This window comes from Triturus cristatus, chromosome 2_1, assembly GCF_964204655.1.
Source record: "Triturus cristatus chromosome 2_1, aTriCri1.1, whole genome shotgun sequence".
Taxonomy (NCBI): domain Eukaryota; kingdom Metazoa; phylum Chordata; class Amphibia; order Caudata; family Salamandridae; genus Triturus; species Triturus cristatus.
The window spans coordinates 1,006,047,743-1,006,065,200 of NC_140581.1; the positions used below are offsets into that span (position 1 = coordinate 1,006,047,743).

The following is a 17,458-nucleotide window of genomic DNA, read 5'->3' on the forward strand; positions in this document are numbered from 1 at the left end:
TGCCTAGGTCGGGGAGGAGAGGACACTGTTTTAGAAGGGAGTATCTAAAAGCATAGACACACCAAGGAAGACGAGCAATACACACTCACGACTGGAATAGGAACGAATTCATTTGATTGGGCGAAGAAGGGCATTCAGCCTCTCCTGCGTTATGAATTATGACAGATGTGAAACACGCCCCTTACAGAAGCTGGCATTGCTTATAGTATCTGCCTAAAACACATTATTCCAAAAAAACACTAGTGTATTTTTGACCAACTCAACAGGCATAATTTTGGGCAAACTCTTCCATATCAACTGCCACTGGGAATGGGGCACGAGATGCTGTTGTTCTCTATACGCTACTTTCAGGGAGACATAGAGTAGAGAAGGATATTTGCCCAATTTGTCTGGTCTGTAGTAGATTACGTGAACGGACATTAATATCATTATTTCTCACCTGCTATAGGTCATTGAGAACTGTTAATTACCCTTAACCTCCTTTCACCCCATTCCTTCGGATTGAGCACATAATTGTGGTTGGGTAATTAACAGCATTTAACACACTCCGCAGAGGGCATTAACCATTGTTAATGCTCTAAGCAGCAGACATATTATATTGACTGCATTAGATATATCTGATTTATCGCAATTGCCCGTCTGCTGATGTTACTCTAATCCCACCAGGGCACGGATTTAGTCATTTTTTGTATTTTTCGAATAACATCTGCAGGTATGGTATAAGCAGCGCATTGGAAGATGCGAGTTCGGTGTCAGCCAGGCCTTTGGTGCTTCAAGAACAGATTTGTAACTCTTCCCTCTCACCCCTCCTCTTTCCCCCTCTTCTCTCTCTGCAGCACAATTAATTACAGAGTTCATTAATTAATGAACATATTAGAGAAAGACACCACTACTGACAAGGGCAGACCTGATATATTACAGAGTCAATAAACTATTGAACATGAAACGGGACCTTTCGGCAAATTTTGTTCCCCCCGCGTAACCTAGAAGCGCATACATTATTCTTGCCGCGTCAGCACTTCTGTGCTAACCTGATATTTCATATCATTGACCCTGTTAATCAGGGGTAGAGCGCAGACAGTGATGTCGAACAACACAGCTAATGAACACGTGAAGGGATGGGGGCTGAAGAACCAGGCAGCACAACATACAGGGCAGAGCCCATGCTGCCTGACAGGGCGGGAGATAGCAAGATTGTGAATGCCAGGTGTTGCCCTGTTTGTCATGTTTGGGGTCATACAAACAACAAGATCTAACTAGTGTTTTCTCAAGCTGCAGTGAGATAACAGCAGTGCAAGCATCCTGCATGCATTGAACAGTTAAAGCATGGACAGCTGTGGCGCAATTGTGTTTACTTGTTTGTGGGGAAGCAGGTGTGATTTAGGTGGACTTTGTGCTCGTAGTTGGTTTGTAGGTGCATAGGTAACCAGTTGTTGTTGTAGCCCAGCTGACTTGCTCTCATTTCATTGATGCGCGGCAAGAGGTTGAGTCAGCCTTGGATGCTGAATTGATGGTCTGTGCTTCTCTGGGTAAGTGCTGTCTTTCTTGCATAACCTAATTCTTTGTCTGGTGAGCAGCTACTTTGGTAGAGAGTGATAAACTGCTCCTGCAGTATTCTCACCCCACTCCACCCAACTGTTGTCTTTTCTGTTTCTGTGCAAAAAAGGAGTGCAAAGAGTCCAACATTTTGGACTCCTGGTGCACTCCTTTTTTTGTACAGGATTTGTTTATTAGGTATGGTCTCGAAGCAGTAAGATCATACAGAAGTTGAGTTCTGTAATTGTTGATTATGTGCAATAAGACCCGTGCGGCTGTTCTTCTGCCAAATCCTTCACTTTCTAGTGCTTTCTGTTGTCTTTTCTGTGTCTGCATGAGCCCCACAGGAAATGCATGTACATAGACACATTGCCCAAGGTGGGCAGCCTATAGGATGATGGGGGGAGTCTAGTGAACGGATTTTCTTTTCCACTACTTTTTTTGTATTGTTTGTGGGTTGAAGAGGGGGGGGGGCGGACTGGAGCAAGGTGGGGCTCATGGGCAGGGTTTATATTTCTGCTGGAGGACCCATGCTGTCTGCTTTTGAATTTGAAGAACCCTCAGATTACGACTACCTCGCTCCAACCCAGGCGCTTGGCATTAAGCCCCACTTTAAGATGGGCATTGACAAAAACTGATAGGTCTCGCCTTTGCAACTAGTTGGCTTTACCTATGCCTTCCTTTTTGGTGAAGCTGTGCAGCATACCCATAGCTTTAAAAAAAAAAAAAGTGGCACGGCCACAGCATTTTGTAGGTGCATGCAAGCATGCACCATTATGCATGAGCGCCTACAAAATAACACACACACCTTTTTTTAAATTTAATGACCCTAGGTGGATTGTTTTCTTTCCCCATTTTTTTGTGACACAGGATTTGGTAGTTTCAGGAATAGGTCACAACTGCTTTTGAACACAGGAGGCTTGCCTCCGAATTCAGAATCCATGGTTCTTCAAAGAAGATCTTTCACCCAAGAGGTCTACAATGTGTGCTTTGCATAACAAACAATCCTGCCCCCAACCCATATATAGCACTACAATCTGTCACATCAATAAATGTGCTTCCAAGAGCATCCCTTGTAGTAATACGCTCCTGAAAGCCTTAGCCATAGAAGAAGGACTGCAGTGGGCAGAAATGGTGCATCTCTTAAAATAAGGAAGGGATACAGGGTAACCCCTTGTAAGAGCGTGGGTCCAGGAAGAAGCTGGTTATTGATAAATGGCCCCTAGAGGCATTGATCTAATGATATGTGTTTGATGAAACATTTACGTTTGCCATATTGTGTAGTCTTCTAAGCTGATGGCAGAGAATAGAACATATGATGCATAGTGTTGTTTCCATAAGGTTCTGGATTCATTATTGCAGCCCAAACTCCCTCTTCTCAGATCGGGGCGCCTTGTAATGGGTGGCAGTGTAAAGAATGCTGTTCCAAGATACATGAAGCTCCTAGCTGATCCTGCCTCGTTGCCCATTTCATGTCATAAATACAGCTGCAGTAGTTTACCACTAAGGGCACCAAAGTTCCACGAAAAATCAACAGTGGACCCAACAGAAATCTGGGATTGTGGGGGGTGGGTGGAGTGTTTGTAGGATTCGTGTTGTAAGATGGAAAGTCTTAGCATATTTTCTGTGAGTCACCAATCGTAGAATTCTTCTAAAAAGACAAGACTATATGAATGCACCAGCACAGCTGACCTCTTAGAACGAAAGGGCCAGAGTCCACCCGACGTCATGGTTATGAAACACTGCAAGCTCAATATGCAAGTGACTGCTGAGTCTGCAGACACATCAACAAAAAAAAAAAACTAGAAACAGAGAAAAACGGCACCCATCGATTGCATCAGTAGCTCGCGCGGCATGTTCCGTTCCATGGCACTTCTGGTAATTACAGTCTATTGATAGTATGGGACAGATAATAAGGGGAATGCCTCTTCATGGCCGTGTGCTGCTGACGTGTGTGCGTCATACGTACGGACGGCACGCCCATGTCTGCATGGCCGCCTAGTTTTCAGATGGGTTATCCATGATTTAACTGTGCATATGAGTGACATTCCACAGTCAAATGCGTGACACTTCACAGATAAAACCAAGTATTGACACCCATATAACGAAATAAATATCACAAATTACCCACCTTTGAGAAACGGAAAACAACGAAAAGCTTTGAAATTGCTTCAAAATGCCTGAAATAGATATTACATCGCATTCATTTTTTCCAGACCTGCAGAGATTAAGTGATTTGCCCAGAATCAAAGGATGTTGAGCCGACGCCAAGACTGTAACCAATATTAAAGTGGACAACTCCAATGTTGCAGGGCACTATGCTTCACACTCAGAGGCACCGAAATAATGATAGTGACAGGGATGATCGCGCACAAGCATTAACAGTCACCTTATGATTGGCATATGGCCAGGAATTGCCTAGATCCCCTCCTCGCTTATCAATACCCAGATAGTAACACGTTTACCACAAGAGGAATTTTTTGGATTAGGAGTCGTTAAACCCCCGGCCGTATTTATTAACATAAACATTTTTAAAAAAATGTATATACATTATTTACACAATACGCAGGAAACCATTGCATTACATTGATTGGCACAGATGTCAGATTGCTAACCTTAACATATCGCTAATACAAAGATATTCCTATTCGAATCTAAACATACCATAATCAATAATCATAATCACATTTTATTTTCTGCTTAACCCTATGTGAGCCTACGGCAAGGTCAATAACTGGCGTCAGATCCTTATCAAATTATGCCCCCCCTCTAACCGGAGTGCGCATGCGGAGCGGGCCCGTTCACCGTGAGGGTGCTTCTCCCCCCCACCCCCCTTCCCCCCCGGTCACCCCGTATGCTCTGTAAATTATCTCCATAAGGGGCCCTTGCAGTTATGCGCCGTTTACTTGCGCCATTGTGCGCGTGCCGGGTGGCCAACCAGCCTACTGGAAAGCGTAACTTGAACCCATCCAGCCAACCGGCTGTAACTGCCCCTAGAGTTCTATGAGAGACCACTTGTCCCTCCCCCTTGGGCGACCCCATTCAAGAATGGCGATCAAAGAGGCAGACTATGCCGCTCCCCAGCCTTTTATAACCCCCCTCAGATACCAGGCCAGGCTGGTTCGGCGTTGTTCTGACGCGCGACCCGGAAGTGATTACAATCACTTCCGGGGGCACGCACCGAACTAAGATTGACCAATTGTAGGCAAAGCGTGCCTGTCGCGTCATCATTGTGCGCGACAGGCCCGCCCCTGTGTGGTCCTCGGGCCGGCACGACTGCCATACCTTTGGCGTGGCCGATGCCGGCCCCGCCTTTCTATTGTGTGGGATCGTGAATTCATGACGGCATGCAAATTGCCCCTTACAAGTGCGGGGTAAATGTTCCCTTACAGGGAGAACTTTGAGGGTAGGCCGGCATGGCAAAGGTTGGGGATTCGAAACAGGTGGTCAACAATAGATACTGCATAATAATGTGAGTGATTTACCGTATAATACTGGTGATATGTTTTTGCTGGTTACAGCAGCAGTCACTGTCAGACATACACACTCCTTTTGCCACACACTATTGAAGTTGAGTGTGACTGTCTCCGTTGGATGGGACCCCTGTCAAATCTGACAACAATCCCAGGGCCATGGTATACTGAAAGGCGCCGCCTGAAGCCACTGGTGCGGTAGCTGCAGTGCTGCATGGCAAAAAAAAAGAAAAGCGACCCCAGCCTGCCCTCTGCCGGTGTCAGTGCTTCTCTAGCCAAATAGACCATGCGTGGTCAAAATGGGGCAGGAGTCATGCCGGTAAAAAAAAAAAAAGGCAAGGCGCCTCCCCCCGGAACCAGTCTGGACTGATGAGAGCATGCACTGATTGCCGGGTCAAACATTGTTTGTCATATTTACTAAACATTGTGTATCATGAATTTGCCTGTGATGTGACCACCCTTCAGTAGAGCACAGTTACTTCATTGGGCTGTAAGTCCTGTCTGTTTTTTTTTTAATCAAATTTGATCAGCAGCGCAGTCACTAATGCTGTGCAACCTTTGCTCCTGGCGCATCTCAGGTGGTCGTGAAATCCTATAATTTGCGTTACTAATGCATTTTAATGAGGTGATGCGAACATCAGCACAAAAGTGTGTTGGTCTAACCCCTGATGAGTGGTACTTGGCAGGGCTGTGTCAGAGTGCTTAGCTCAAATATCCAGGAGTCTTGCTTGGGTCGATGGGAATTATCACAGCAAAATCGGTGGGTTACTCTAAACCTCAGCCAAGGCAGTGACTCCTGCACCTGCTTACTCCAGCTTGGGTGAACACATGGGTCGCATTTAGCACAAAACACAAAAAATATTTTAAAAACATCACTGTCTTGTATATTAAGATAAACAATTGTCATTAGCAAGAGACCTTCTCTCTCTCTTTTCTTTTTAAAGTGCTTTATATGGTGCAAACTAGACCCGAGTCATCGGGTATCAGAGCACTTTACATGAGCACCAGTTTCGTTACATATGGACACATTCATTTTTGTTAGGCACGGGGAGATCACGTGATTTGCCCAGAATCACAGGATGTTGAGCGTTGTTGCCGAGACTTGAACCCGGTTCCCCCGCATCGAGGTCGACCGCTCTAGTCCTAAGGCTACATCCTCTCTATGTTTCTATGCTCGGATTCTGCAAACGCCATGGTTGCCGCTCCTGTCCTGAAGGAGCACATTTATAAATTGATGGACCGATCCCTGCCACTTCCAGAGCCACCGAGAAGACCCCCCTGAATTGATACTTTGACAGCACTAACCCAAGCTTGTATACCAACAGAGCCATGAATTGCACCACTGGGCACGCACAAATATTGTCTTACCCTAAGCACGACGCAACCTAAACTATCAGAGGCCTCCCAGAGTGGAATAACAGTGCCACTCCCGGCCGATAGTGTTGGAACGCAGTAACATGAGAACCACCTGATTATCCCCAAGGATGGTTTTGTGCAGCTGGTGGAGCTCACTGACCTGGACTACATTTAAAGATCCTTTCTCCCGTCATCAGGCAAGAACCTGACATCACCACCTTGGACCTCTCTTCATGTGCATCACCTCTCGAGACTGGCGCAGCCAAAGACACTTGAGCTGGAAGGCACCCACACATGAAGCGGACCCCTAGAGTAGCCAGAGTATTAGGACCCCTGGGGATGTACCCCGGCCTTTAGTTGCTTCTCCCAAAAGGGGTGGTGCTCTCGCTCATTCACCTCATTCCCTTCTCATCCCATTCCCATTCCTTGCTCTGAGAGAGGTTGCGTCTCCTTCACCTGGCACCCCTTACCAAAAGACTTTTGTTTGATTTTCTGTGCCCAGCCACCTCTTGGTTCTTACATGGAGTCTGGGCCCACCAAATCTCCTACACATGGCAAGCCAATTGTGTGGAGAATACTGTCCAAGCCCCTCCAGGAGTGGGGCATATGTACTGGGAAGGGTCACTGTGCACAATGAGGATTACTGAAGCAATCCTGAAAATGCACAAGTGACTGGTCAGGAGGTCTCTTTGAAGCCAGCCTGTCACCTGGGTTCATCTGGTCGCCTGACTTGGTATCACAGTGGCTGCAAATAGCCCCAGTATACTCTCTGCTGTATTTTGCAGACATTCCTTTACTTAAAACAGATTTCACATGTTAGTGTCCAGCTCGTCAGCTGTTTCCCAGCTGACTCCAACTCGTGTTAGCAGCTTGAGCAAGATTGCAGTCAATTATGTCTGTTTCCAAGCTCAACACAGACAAGATTCACGCCTGATTTCCATTACAACTTGCCCCTTTCATTTGCTCTTCCTGTATGTGCTTAAATTATTGCTTTGAAGAAACAAAACCCTTCAATTTAGTTGTGGCTATTTGCATGAAATTTCCTGACACGCAAGGCTTGATTCTCAAACAGATCATGTGTGTCTTGAATGGCCAGGCTACCGATCTATCTGTGCCATAGCCTGGCACCTACACTTGCGGCTTTAGTATGCATGAATTCCCATGAGCCTCGTGGTGCTGGGTACAAGGGCCTGCAATTGTCAACAGGCACTCAGCCATTCGCCTCATTTGGTTGTGGGTGAGTATTTACCTGTTGGAGGCATTAAAGGGTAGAGTGTCCGATTTAATGGATATCCTAACTTCAGACTGGGAATGGAATAATATAAATCAATATATATATACTTTGCGTGTTTGTATCTGAGAATTTACAACGCACGTTGGAGTCACAACTATATATTTCCCTGTCTTTCCCTTAACATCCAAGGGTTGTATCAGTTTGACTCTTTACTGCACAGTCTAGGGCCCTTCTCATGGCATAGTGCACATTTTCCTTGTGGGGACTGGTGTCTGCACCCTCTGCCAGATGGGAGAGACAATCACGCATGACACATGCAGGAACCTAGCTGTCTTTTTGGAAAGTGGTCATGGTGTTTAGTTAGGTAAAGAAACAAGCATTGGAAAAACCAAATGGCTTCTGCTTGTGCCTTCCACTACCCCAGTCTAGCGCCAGCTCCTGGCTGGTGTCAAACAAAGGAGACTTGATCAAAATTGAAGCAGGCATAGCCATTTGTACATGTGTCATGGGTCTGGGCATGTGCCCACCACACTCCCTTTATCCAGTGCATTGAAACAGCTATTCCCATTACTGGCTACACTTCCATGTGTACTCCGCAGGCCTTCCCTGATGAAATCTTCATCAGCTTTGGAGGTATTATAAAGGACCGTGACAGTTTTGGCGAGTAATGACATATGGGACATATGGTTCATCACCTAAATAGAAGTTTTTCTCTACAACTGCTTGTGCATAAGTGCACCTCCTGCGAAAATAAATGTATTTGAAGAATCTGCAGTTCTTCCTTCTTTACCCTTCACTCTAATGGTCCATTTTTTAAATCTCTACACTTCTATAACTCACTCACTTCTATTTTTCTCTCTCTCACATGTATGTATGTATGTATGTATGTGGTATTTCTAGAGTGCATACCTAGCCAAAAGGCAGCGGAGTGCAGTACTTTTGTGCTAACATTGACTTCTCCTTTTTAGGGGCCCTCTCACATTTCTGCGAACCTGGAACAGATATAGATGCATAGAAAAAATGAACAGCATCTATAGTCCCCCTCCCCCCTTTTATAGAGGCATTCCTACCGCTCCTATAGCTGTTTCCAGAATCGTTTTTTAAATCTGTTTCTTTACTGATAACCACTCTCACTCCATTTTGAAAGACAACTCATCTACCCTTTACCAACAGAGGTCAGCCCAGTTTTCTCCTTGTGGCCATGTCATGCCCCTCTAGCCCCCTAAATGGGAGCCCTCTCCAGGAACTGGGAGGGAGGTTTCTCTCCACCTGTCCACCTATGACGATGTTGCGCAAGAGGTAGTTTAGGGGCAGCTAGCAGCTATGTCTGGCCCACTGCCACGATTCCTGTGCCTGAACAGCCGCAGTTCATCACAAAATATATCCGCAACCATAATCCCTTACAGATTTTGGGCAAGAGATGTTAAATCATTGGCACTCTTTCTCATGCCCCAATCATTCCCCCCCTCAATTCCCTGCCAGTATCTCATCTTTACAGAATAATTTATTTGTAGACCAGAGAACTTTTGAGAATTTGACAAGATCCCCCACCCGGCTCCCGTCACTCTTCATGGGGGACTGCACAGCGTCGAAGTGGAAGTCACGGCGAACAGTACTTTTTTTCAAGCTAATCCTATTTTTGTCCCTCTAAAAGAGGGAGTAAAATGCAAATGTTTACTAACAATTGCCTGTCTGGATGGGTTTGTGACAAGAGCTGCCTTTTTCCTTTCTTCCAGGCCATCCGCTGCACACTGGTAAATTGCACTTGTGAGTGTTTCCAGCCGGGGAAGATCAACCTGCGGACCTGCGATCAGTGTAAGCATGGCTGGGTGGCACACGGTAAGGAGTGAGTTCCTGCTGCTTGCGCTTTTTCTGCTGTGTTGCACATGGTGCTCTGTATATTCCAGAGGGTTAAAATTCCCATTCAGGAATATTGGGGATTCTCTAAGCAACCAGTCATGGAATACTGGTTTAGAACCTCTTTACATAGCCTAGTATACTAAGCACTGTGTGTATGTGTGTATATATATATATATATTTATCCAAAGCACTTTACTCGTTGACTATTCCTATTTAACAGCTCTGCTTTAGTGAGCGGAAGGGTGCAGGGGGGGTATAACTCTCTCACAGGAGTTAAGCTAAGCAACCTGAGGGTGTGATGATGGATGTGTACTGTGGTAATGATGACCTGAGGGAAAATGTATATGTGTGCTAAGCATGCCTCCTAGAACAACACTGTGAAGCCGCATACACCAGTGGGGACTCTCTGGTGGAGACCTTGTCTTTGTGATGCAAAGGGCTAGGCCAGGAAACTGCCCTTCATTACGCTGAGGGAATAGCAAGTTCTTACAACTAGACCATAACTGGCTTTGGGTGACCATCATACTTTTTAGAGTGAGAATATTAAAACGGTTCACAGGAGGACATTTGTTGAAAGTCTTATAGCCACACAACTATTAAAATGTCTTCATGAACAGAAAATCAGTATGAAATAGATCCAGGACCGCGCATCCGGTGAAAAGATCCTGCACTCCCAATAGTCGCCCCCATTGTGGGTTCCGAACGTCCCTCTGTTACGCGGCGTCTGGTTGGGTTGTGAGACTTCCTTGTTACCTCATTTGCTGGATTGTGGCCTATAGTGGTGCATTTCGTGGGACTGGATGTGCCATTATTTGCATCTACACTTGTGGTGTACTCATTAAAGCACAGCAAGTAATACAACAATTCCCAAACTACCAATGTGGTCGGCTCATGGACTGCTGAGGAGTAAAGATTTAATGATTGGCGAATATCCAATTTAGTGTTTTGTCCTTTAAAATGAATGTACATTAAAAAAAATCTACATATTCTTCAAAAATTAGGCAATAAGTTATGTAGGTCTGTAAGATAGCCACTCTTGTCTGCTTAGTGGAAGAATGAGTACAACTAGAAATTCCTTCGGGCACACCACCTCACCCCCAAATGTGACACACCTGCAAATCTCAGCCCATTTCTTAAGCAGTCTTAAGATGTGTGATTGGAAGATCTTAATTGTACTTAATGCCAATACCCAATATTCAAAACACAAAATGGCCTTTCTCTTTATATGTTCAGCAGGGACGCTGTACCTGGCCCCAGACACGGTACCCTTGTGGAGTAATGCGTTTTAGTAAGTTCTTGGCCTCCAGGACGTTCCCAAATCTTAAGAAAGACATTAAGGTGGAGGCTAATTAATTTCCCCTAACAAAGCCCTACATTTTTTAAATCATTCAGTGTGAATCAGGCCGCCATTGAGAGCTAATTGCGTTGAAATGCCCGACGGTGCACCGCAGAAACAGCTTCTTGAATGCAAATAGTAACTCCCTGCTGCAATAATTAAAATTTCAACTAATATGCTGGGGCAGAGTTTGATTTGAAACAAAAACAATTCTTTTCTTTTTCCCACTAGGGAATGCCTAGCTTATGTTGATAACCTAGAATCAGTTTTAATTGAGTTTGACGAATTGGATTATTTTATTATTTTATAGTTCAAAACGCGGATGCGTTTTTGTGAAAGCGAATGCAGCTTGCAGTTCATATTAAGATGCTCAAGTGATGTAGGGACATTGATCAAAGGGGTGTATTATCAGTAATTCAAGCAAGTGCTGGCATATTTCGTGCCATAATAAAATGAGATTTTGTTGATCATGTCTCCCTCCCGTAGGGATATCTTTTGCTGCTTGTAGGGATAATCTGGTGTGGCACTTGCTGGTGACAGGCAGGGAAATTGCTGAGTTTTACTATGTCCGGGAAGGCTATCGCATGTCACGCAGGTATGTTGTACATGGGGTTTTCTTTTAACATGTCAGATCTAGCCGCAAGGATTTAACAGAATATAGGATTAGGCATTTAAGCAGGATTGGTAGCATTTTTATTGTTGCATGAGCATCTCATTTGGTGTGTTTTACAAAAACCAGAAGTGATGGGTTTAGCTGTAAAATACTTACACATTGTGATAAAGGTATCTTTCCAGAATCACAAGTACAGCTGGCAGGGTCAAGACCAGGATCCCATTCTTCATGTTTCAAGCCCAGCCACCTCGACACTAGACTGCACCCCCTTTGAATGAAATGAGGATTGCTTATGGCACATAATTGCAATTTCCACAGTTAATCATCACATCAAGATTCTGGTATAACAACATGGTCAGAGTATGAGTGCTCCCTTTTACATGAAACCAGATATGTATTGGTGAGTAAACTTAAATTAAATGCAGAAAAAGCAGACATCTTGATACTGCTATCCCTGCTAAAAAATGAACTACAGTCAATGAATTAAGCCCTACTTCCTATATGACCAGAGGCCCCACTATAGCAGTGATAACATACCACCACCAGCAGTCGTCTAGACTAGACTAGAAACACTGAAATCCTGTACTTTCATATGTCCCAACCAGTTATATGAGACAGAAAACTCTAGTGTTTTGTAAGTATAAGGCCCAGAAATGGCACCATAGAATTATTTTAAACGATAGACGTATATCATGTGCAACATTTGAAAATGAAGTGCTATGCTAAGCGCAGCATCCTATTTCTGGCACATCAGAATACATTTATTGTAGATTATAATGAATCATGAGAGCCCAAAAAGCGATGGAAACTAAAATAAAAAATAAAAAAAATACATTATTGTTAGCACTATCCTAAGTAAAACTATTCCGAATAAAAGCTTACTCCAAGGTCGTATTATTATATATCCTTCTTTTTAAACTAGATTTTGAACTGAGTTGACACAAAGTATATATTTTACAACCCTTAATAGCTTTTTGCGTCTCAGTCCCTGTAAACATTACTCTGTAGAATTTTTATTTGTTTGGGAATCTAAGAATGGGTAAAACACCTTCACAGTTATGGCAAAACAATAAGAATTCAAATTAATACAACATTGATATTGAAACAAAATGGAAAACCGTTTTCTCCAAGGGGGCTGTCATATAACCGTTCCATGTAGTATCTCCAACATGTATGGACTTTGCAGAGATAGCATCAAACAAAAAAGAATCCCCAATCGTACTGTATGTCTTCTGTATTAACTTTTGTCATTCATAAGGAAATGTTATAATAGGAGAAATGCAGTTCGAGTGGGGCGTTCATTTATGTTTTATATTGCCTTCTGTATTTTGTCCCCCAGACCTATATATATGTAAGCTCAGGATTCCCCATTTTGTGTTAACTTTGCAAAGATAGTGCCAAATTGCATCCTCCCACTCACTTGTCGTGTGTCACTGTATTACCTCCCTTTTGGAAATATAGAGCCCACTTTAGAGGTTGACTGATAAACTCATTCAAAAAGTTATGGATATCCTGTCTGCCGTATTACAATTGCTATAGACTATAATGCACCTGTAATAAGGTGGACATGACACTTGACGTATTTTTGATGGAGATCCCATCTGCCTAACTCTAAAGAAAGCCGGTAGTATACTTTTGCAGAATGGTAACCGGTAACATTGTTGGTATTTTCTATCACGCTGCATAAAGCGAAGGTTCAGCTGTGCATATTTAAGTATGTGATGGTGTGTACATGATGTTGGTGGGGGAGGCAGTTGCTTCTGCGGAAGAGTGATCCAGGAAAAGGGAGAGACATAAGCACAGGTCCAGTGTTTGCATTTTGTTTTCCCCTGCCTCAAAACAATAGCACACACTGCACATATTTATTTAATAGGCTTGGATTCTCCATCTAGAGGAGAGGGCATGTGGTCACTGTGGTGTACTTTCACGCAGCAGCCACCTGCTTCTCGCTGTTTATTTTCATTGTCTTGCATGTATTTCTTTTTCACCACCTAAACTGTCTTTATGCTTCTTGCAAGAGGCAATATGTTTTGCTCCTTTCCTCGGATACCAAGAACAGTTCAGCAGTGTTGTGCTGCTGTTTCACTTACTATTGGAAGAGTGTGTGTCTAGAATGCAGAGTAGAATGCTACATAAAACGAATTATACATGAATACACAATCGAAGTAAAGTAACCAATCACATGCTGCCTTGGTCTTGCCTTTTAGAATTTACCTAATGCCAGCCTCTGGTTTGAGGCGTTTCCATTCACTTTTGAAAACTCTTAAACACTTTGTTAAAACAGGTAAACTGTATGCAAGACATTTACCCTTCATTTTAGGTTATTTTCATGTAGTAGTTAGCCATCACTCTTCCACTGTTCTGGCACATCCCGGTATTGGTATGATATTTTCACGGAAAGGGCAGTGGCACTGGGTCTAAGGAGTCTGAGGCCTCTGCACCCCAGTTATAGTTGTTTTTTGCAATGTCACTGGAAGGCAGTTCTTAATTTTTTTCACTAGAAGGAATCGCTTGTGAGCACTGTAACCCCAGTCCAGGCTGTTGTGCTCCGAGACCATCCACTGTGTCACATGGCGGCTCTCTAGGCTCCTAGGTCAGCATACAGAGTCCCAAGTTCATCACGTTAGACATTTGTAGTTCTCTGCTCTGTATGTGCCAGGAGAAAGACCACACATCTAATTCTCTTTCGAATGTCCCCGCTGCTGTAGAACTGGCAGACAGGTTGTTAGACCCGGTTTCATGGGCACCAAGGGTTGCTCTGTGCTCTAATCGCATCAATTGGAGTTTTCCCCGCTGGTGTCCTGGTGGACCCACATCAAAGTCATCAAGTACTCCTCTCCAGCACTTGACATGCACAGGGTAGTGAGACAGAGCAGTTCAAGGCTTACTAAAGGAGGTGAAGTGGGGTTAGACATTCAGAATGCAGCGCACACCGTACTAGCAGCGGATAAAATCAATGTCCAATCAATGCTTTACTTTTTACGAAAGAAAAGTACAGTAATACACACAGAGAAATATACTACACATAAAAGCAGTTGTCTCTACAACCCTCTGAGACAGAGTTCTGACCCCAAACAGTATTATTCCACCTAAATGCTAATCATTATAAAAACACAGTTAACATGTAGACACACAACTACCATCGCATATTACAGACCATGTTGTGCAGAGTTGCTCTCATTCGCTAGAGCCATGTTACCAATCCTTGTATTGAAATGGTATAGTTTCAGCATATGATGTGAAGTCAAATGTTCTTGATTAGCCCCATAACCTGCCACCCAAGAAGCGAGTACACTGCTCAAGTGACGTCTGAGATCTGATCACAAGTGCCTGATGTCTTGGCACAGTTTACTGGAGTCCCACAAGCCCAGTAGCCACTGGCTAGCTGTAGGAGGGTAGTGGCTAGCCAGAGTGCCAGTACACTCTGCTACCCCCAGGTGTCGCAAAAAGAAAGGTAGGGGCCTGTGCCACCGGCCATCCTTCACCAGCTACAGTTTGTAACTGGAAGTCCCACACAGGCCTCCACAGCACAGGGGAGGGGAATGGGCAAAGTGGTTTCACCTTCCAGGACTGGGATCAAGCTTCCCCACCTCCCTCTGTCTCAGTTGATGTGATGCAAGCTTCCTTATCTTGAGCAGCTGCCTGCAATTTCCTTGTTCAGAATGCTAGCTCCACAAGCCTCACAGGAACAGCTGGTTCTATGACCGATGCTGCTGATGCCCTTGCTCCCTGTCAAACTGACACATTATTATGCAGAATAATCCATCAGTCATAGAGAAAACTTCCTCAAGCTACAAACATGGGGCCCGATTCACAGAACTAACTTAAGACAAAATCCTAAACTTATTACCATTTACTCATTTTGGTATTCACAGAAGGCACTTACTCATTTTGGTATTCACAGAAGGCACTTACTCATTGATGAGTAAGTGCCTTCTGTGAATACCAAAATGAGTATGTGCCTTCTGTGAATACCAAAATGGTAGTAAGTTTAGGATTTTGTCTTAAGTTAGTTCTGTGAATCGGGCCCATTGTGAGCAAGCTTCTTATCTTGCCTTCACACCGCGGGCCGTGGATGGCTTCCGCAGACGGACCCCGTTTAGGGTCGCCACTTCAGATTCGTAAACCAGTCGTGAACAACCACTGACAGCTAAGGCCAGACCCTTAACACCTCTGATTGATAGGCTGAGCCAATCAGAGGGTCTGCTACTTTTTAATCCTTTGTGCCCCTCCAATCATGAGGCACAATTGTGGCATGTTCACTGCTTGTCCAAAGCATGTTAACTCCAGACCAGGGGGGCCTGACCATCACCCAACAGAAAGGGTCCCTCCTAGCAGAGTTAGTGCAGCTAAACACAGATACGAGCGAATGTCTGCCCCCAGCCCACCAGGCTTCTCCAAGGAATAGGAAGGAGCATGCGGGAGCTGGAATGTCCAGCAGAACAGCTCACATTACACACACTGGCCCAACTCACCATCCTTCCCCATACACCCACGGTCCCTCGAGCACACGTCAGACAAAGGCAACAGGACCACAGGCATGGCAGACTGCACAGACGTGATCACGAGGGGGGCTAGTAGCCCACCCTTCGTAGAATACACGGATACCCTGACTATAGATGTATTGCTGCCACTACGTTCAATCTACCACCACTAGGGAGGAGAGGCCATATGCATGTCCTCTCTTGACCTCAGATCCAAGCTCTAGGGTCCCAGTCCATGTAAAGAGGGAGACCCTCATTAGACATGCATGATTGTCATATTCACTGAGATAGGGATCTAGAAACCATACAGGAACGTTTAAGTGACTTGCTTGGAGATCAGTATAAGGCAGGGAAAGAAGGCTTCCGTCCCAACACAGGTTGTTTGCATTTGTCTCAGTTTTACCCCTCCTCGGCTTTCAGAAAGAGGGCTGTTTTCAGTACTCACTGCTCTGGCCAATATCAAGTATGTCCGAGGAGCATTCTGCCGCGAGATGTCTAAAAACATTATTCTTAACAGCTAAACAAAGCTTCTACCTCTAAGAGCCTTGCTAATCGAGGTTTGCACCAGTGCGAACAAGCATTACTCACATTGGAAGACTCCCAAGGGATGAAGTGGGCTGGCCCATTGCCCCATTGTGTATGCTTGAGTGGGTGGTAGCAAAATCTGAAAAGCACTTGAACATATCAGTGGTTGAAGGGCTTACTGAAAACCACTGAATGGATATATGTATTTTGTTTGAGTGTCATTTTTGGGGGGAAATGTGAGGCAGAGACACTCTAAAGCTGTCTCTAGCCCAGTACTAAAAATTAAATGAGATTATTATGCATCCATCTTGCTGTTTGCATAATTAGGAAGAAACAAACAGATTTTGCTCCGGACCAATTATGGCTGCTTACATGAGGACTAAGAAGATGGAAATACGTTAAAAGCAGCATTAGTTTTTCTCCTTCACTTTATAAGCAAGTGAAGTGTAAAATCATTTTGCTCCATTGCTCTCGGGCAAACATGTTTTGCACTGCTAATAAGGGCCATCATTAATACCTGCGTGCTCTATTCTTTTTGCACAAGTGCAAAATCATGTTGTTCCAGTTTGGCCCTAGTGCAACCTTTGAAACAGGGCCCACCTGCTTGAGACTTGCCCTGTACTGGTGCACAGCCGCCATCTTGTTTCCTTCTGACCCTGGGGATCAGAGGAGATCCTCCCGTGACCCAGGCATGGCAGCGCATTTTAACCAAATCATCTATTCTGCTAAAAAACAAATTCTTGTCAGAAATAAAAAATCAAAGTCCAAACGGAAAATAGAAACTGACTTGCCCGTCATTAATTTAAAGGCGGGTTATGAAGTAGGAAGACACTGATCCCTAGCAGGCAATTTAATGACCTGCCATAAACCTGGCTGCATCTGATGACTGGGACTTAATGCCCCGTCCAAATGCATGAGCAGTCATTGCTCCATGATGATTTTCAAAGTTGCTTGAGAGATGCCTGGGAGCGGGGGAAGAGAGTGGGGGGAGGAAGTGAAAGAAAGCCGTAGAAAGGCCAAATTAATTTCCATAAGCCACTA

At 44.5% G+C, this 17,458-nt stretch overlaps 1 protein-coding gene across 5 annotated transcripts in view; it reads left to right on the forward strand.

Moving 5' to 3' along the window:
• The window catches only part of BNC2 (basonuclin zinc finger protein 2), a 1,107,147-nt gene that overhangs the window by 903,794 nt on the left and 185,895 nt on the right, over nt 1-17,458 (forward strand). For all 5 annotated transcript variants that reach the window (XM_085634816.1, XM_085634830.1, XM_085634798.1 and 2 more), the window contains one exon: nt 9,336-9,438. In XM_085634816.1, coding sequence (XP_085490942.1) covers nt 9,336-9,438 — 103 coding nt within the window. The remainder of the gene's footprint in view (nt 1-9,335; nt 9,439-17,458) is intronic.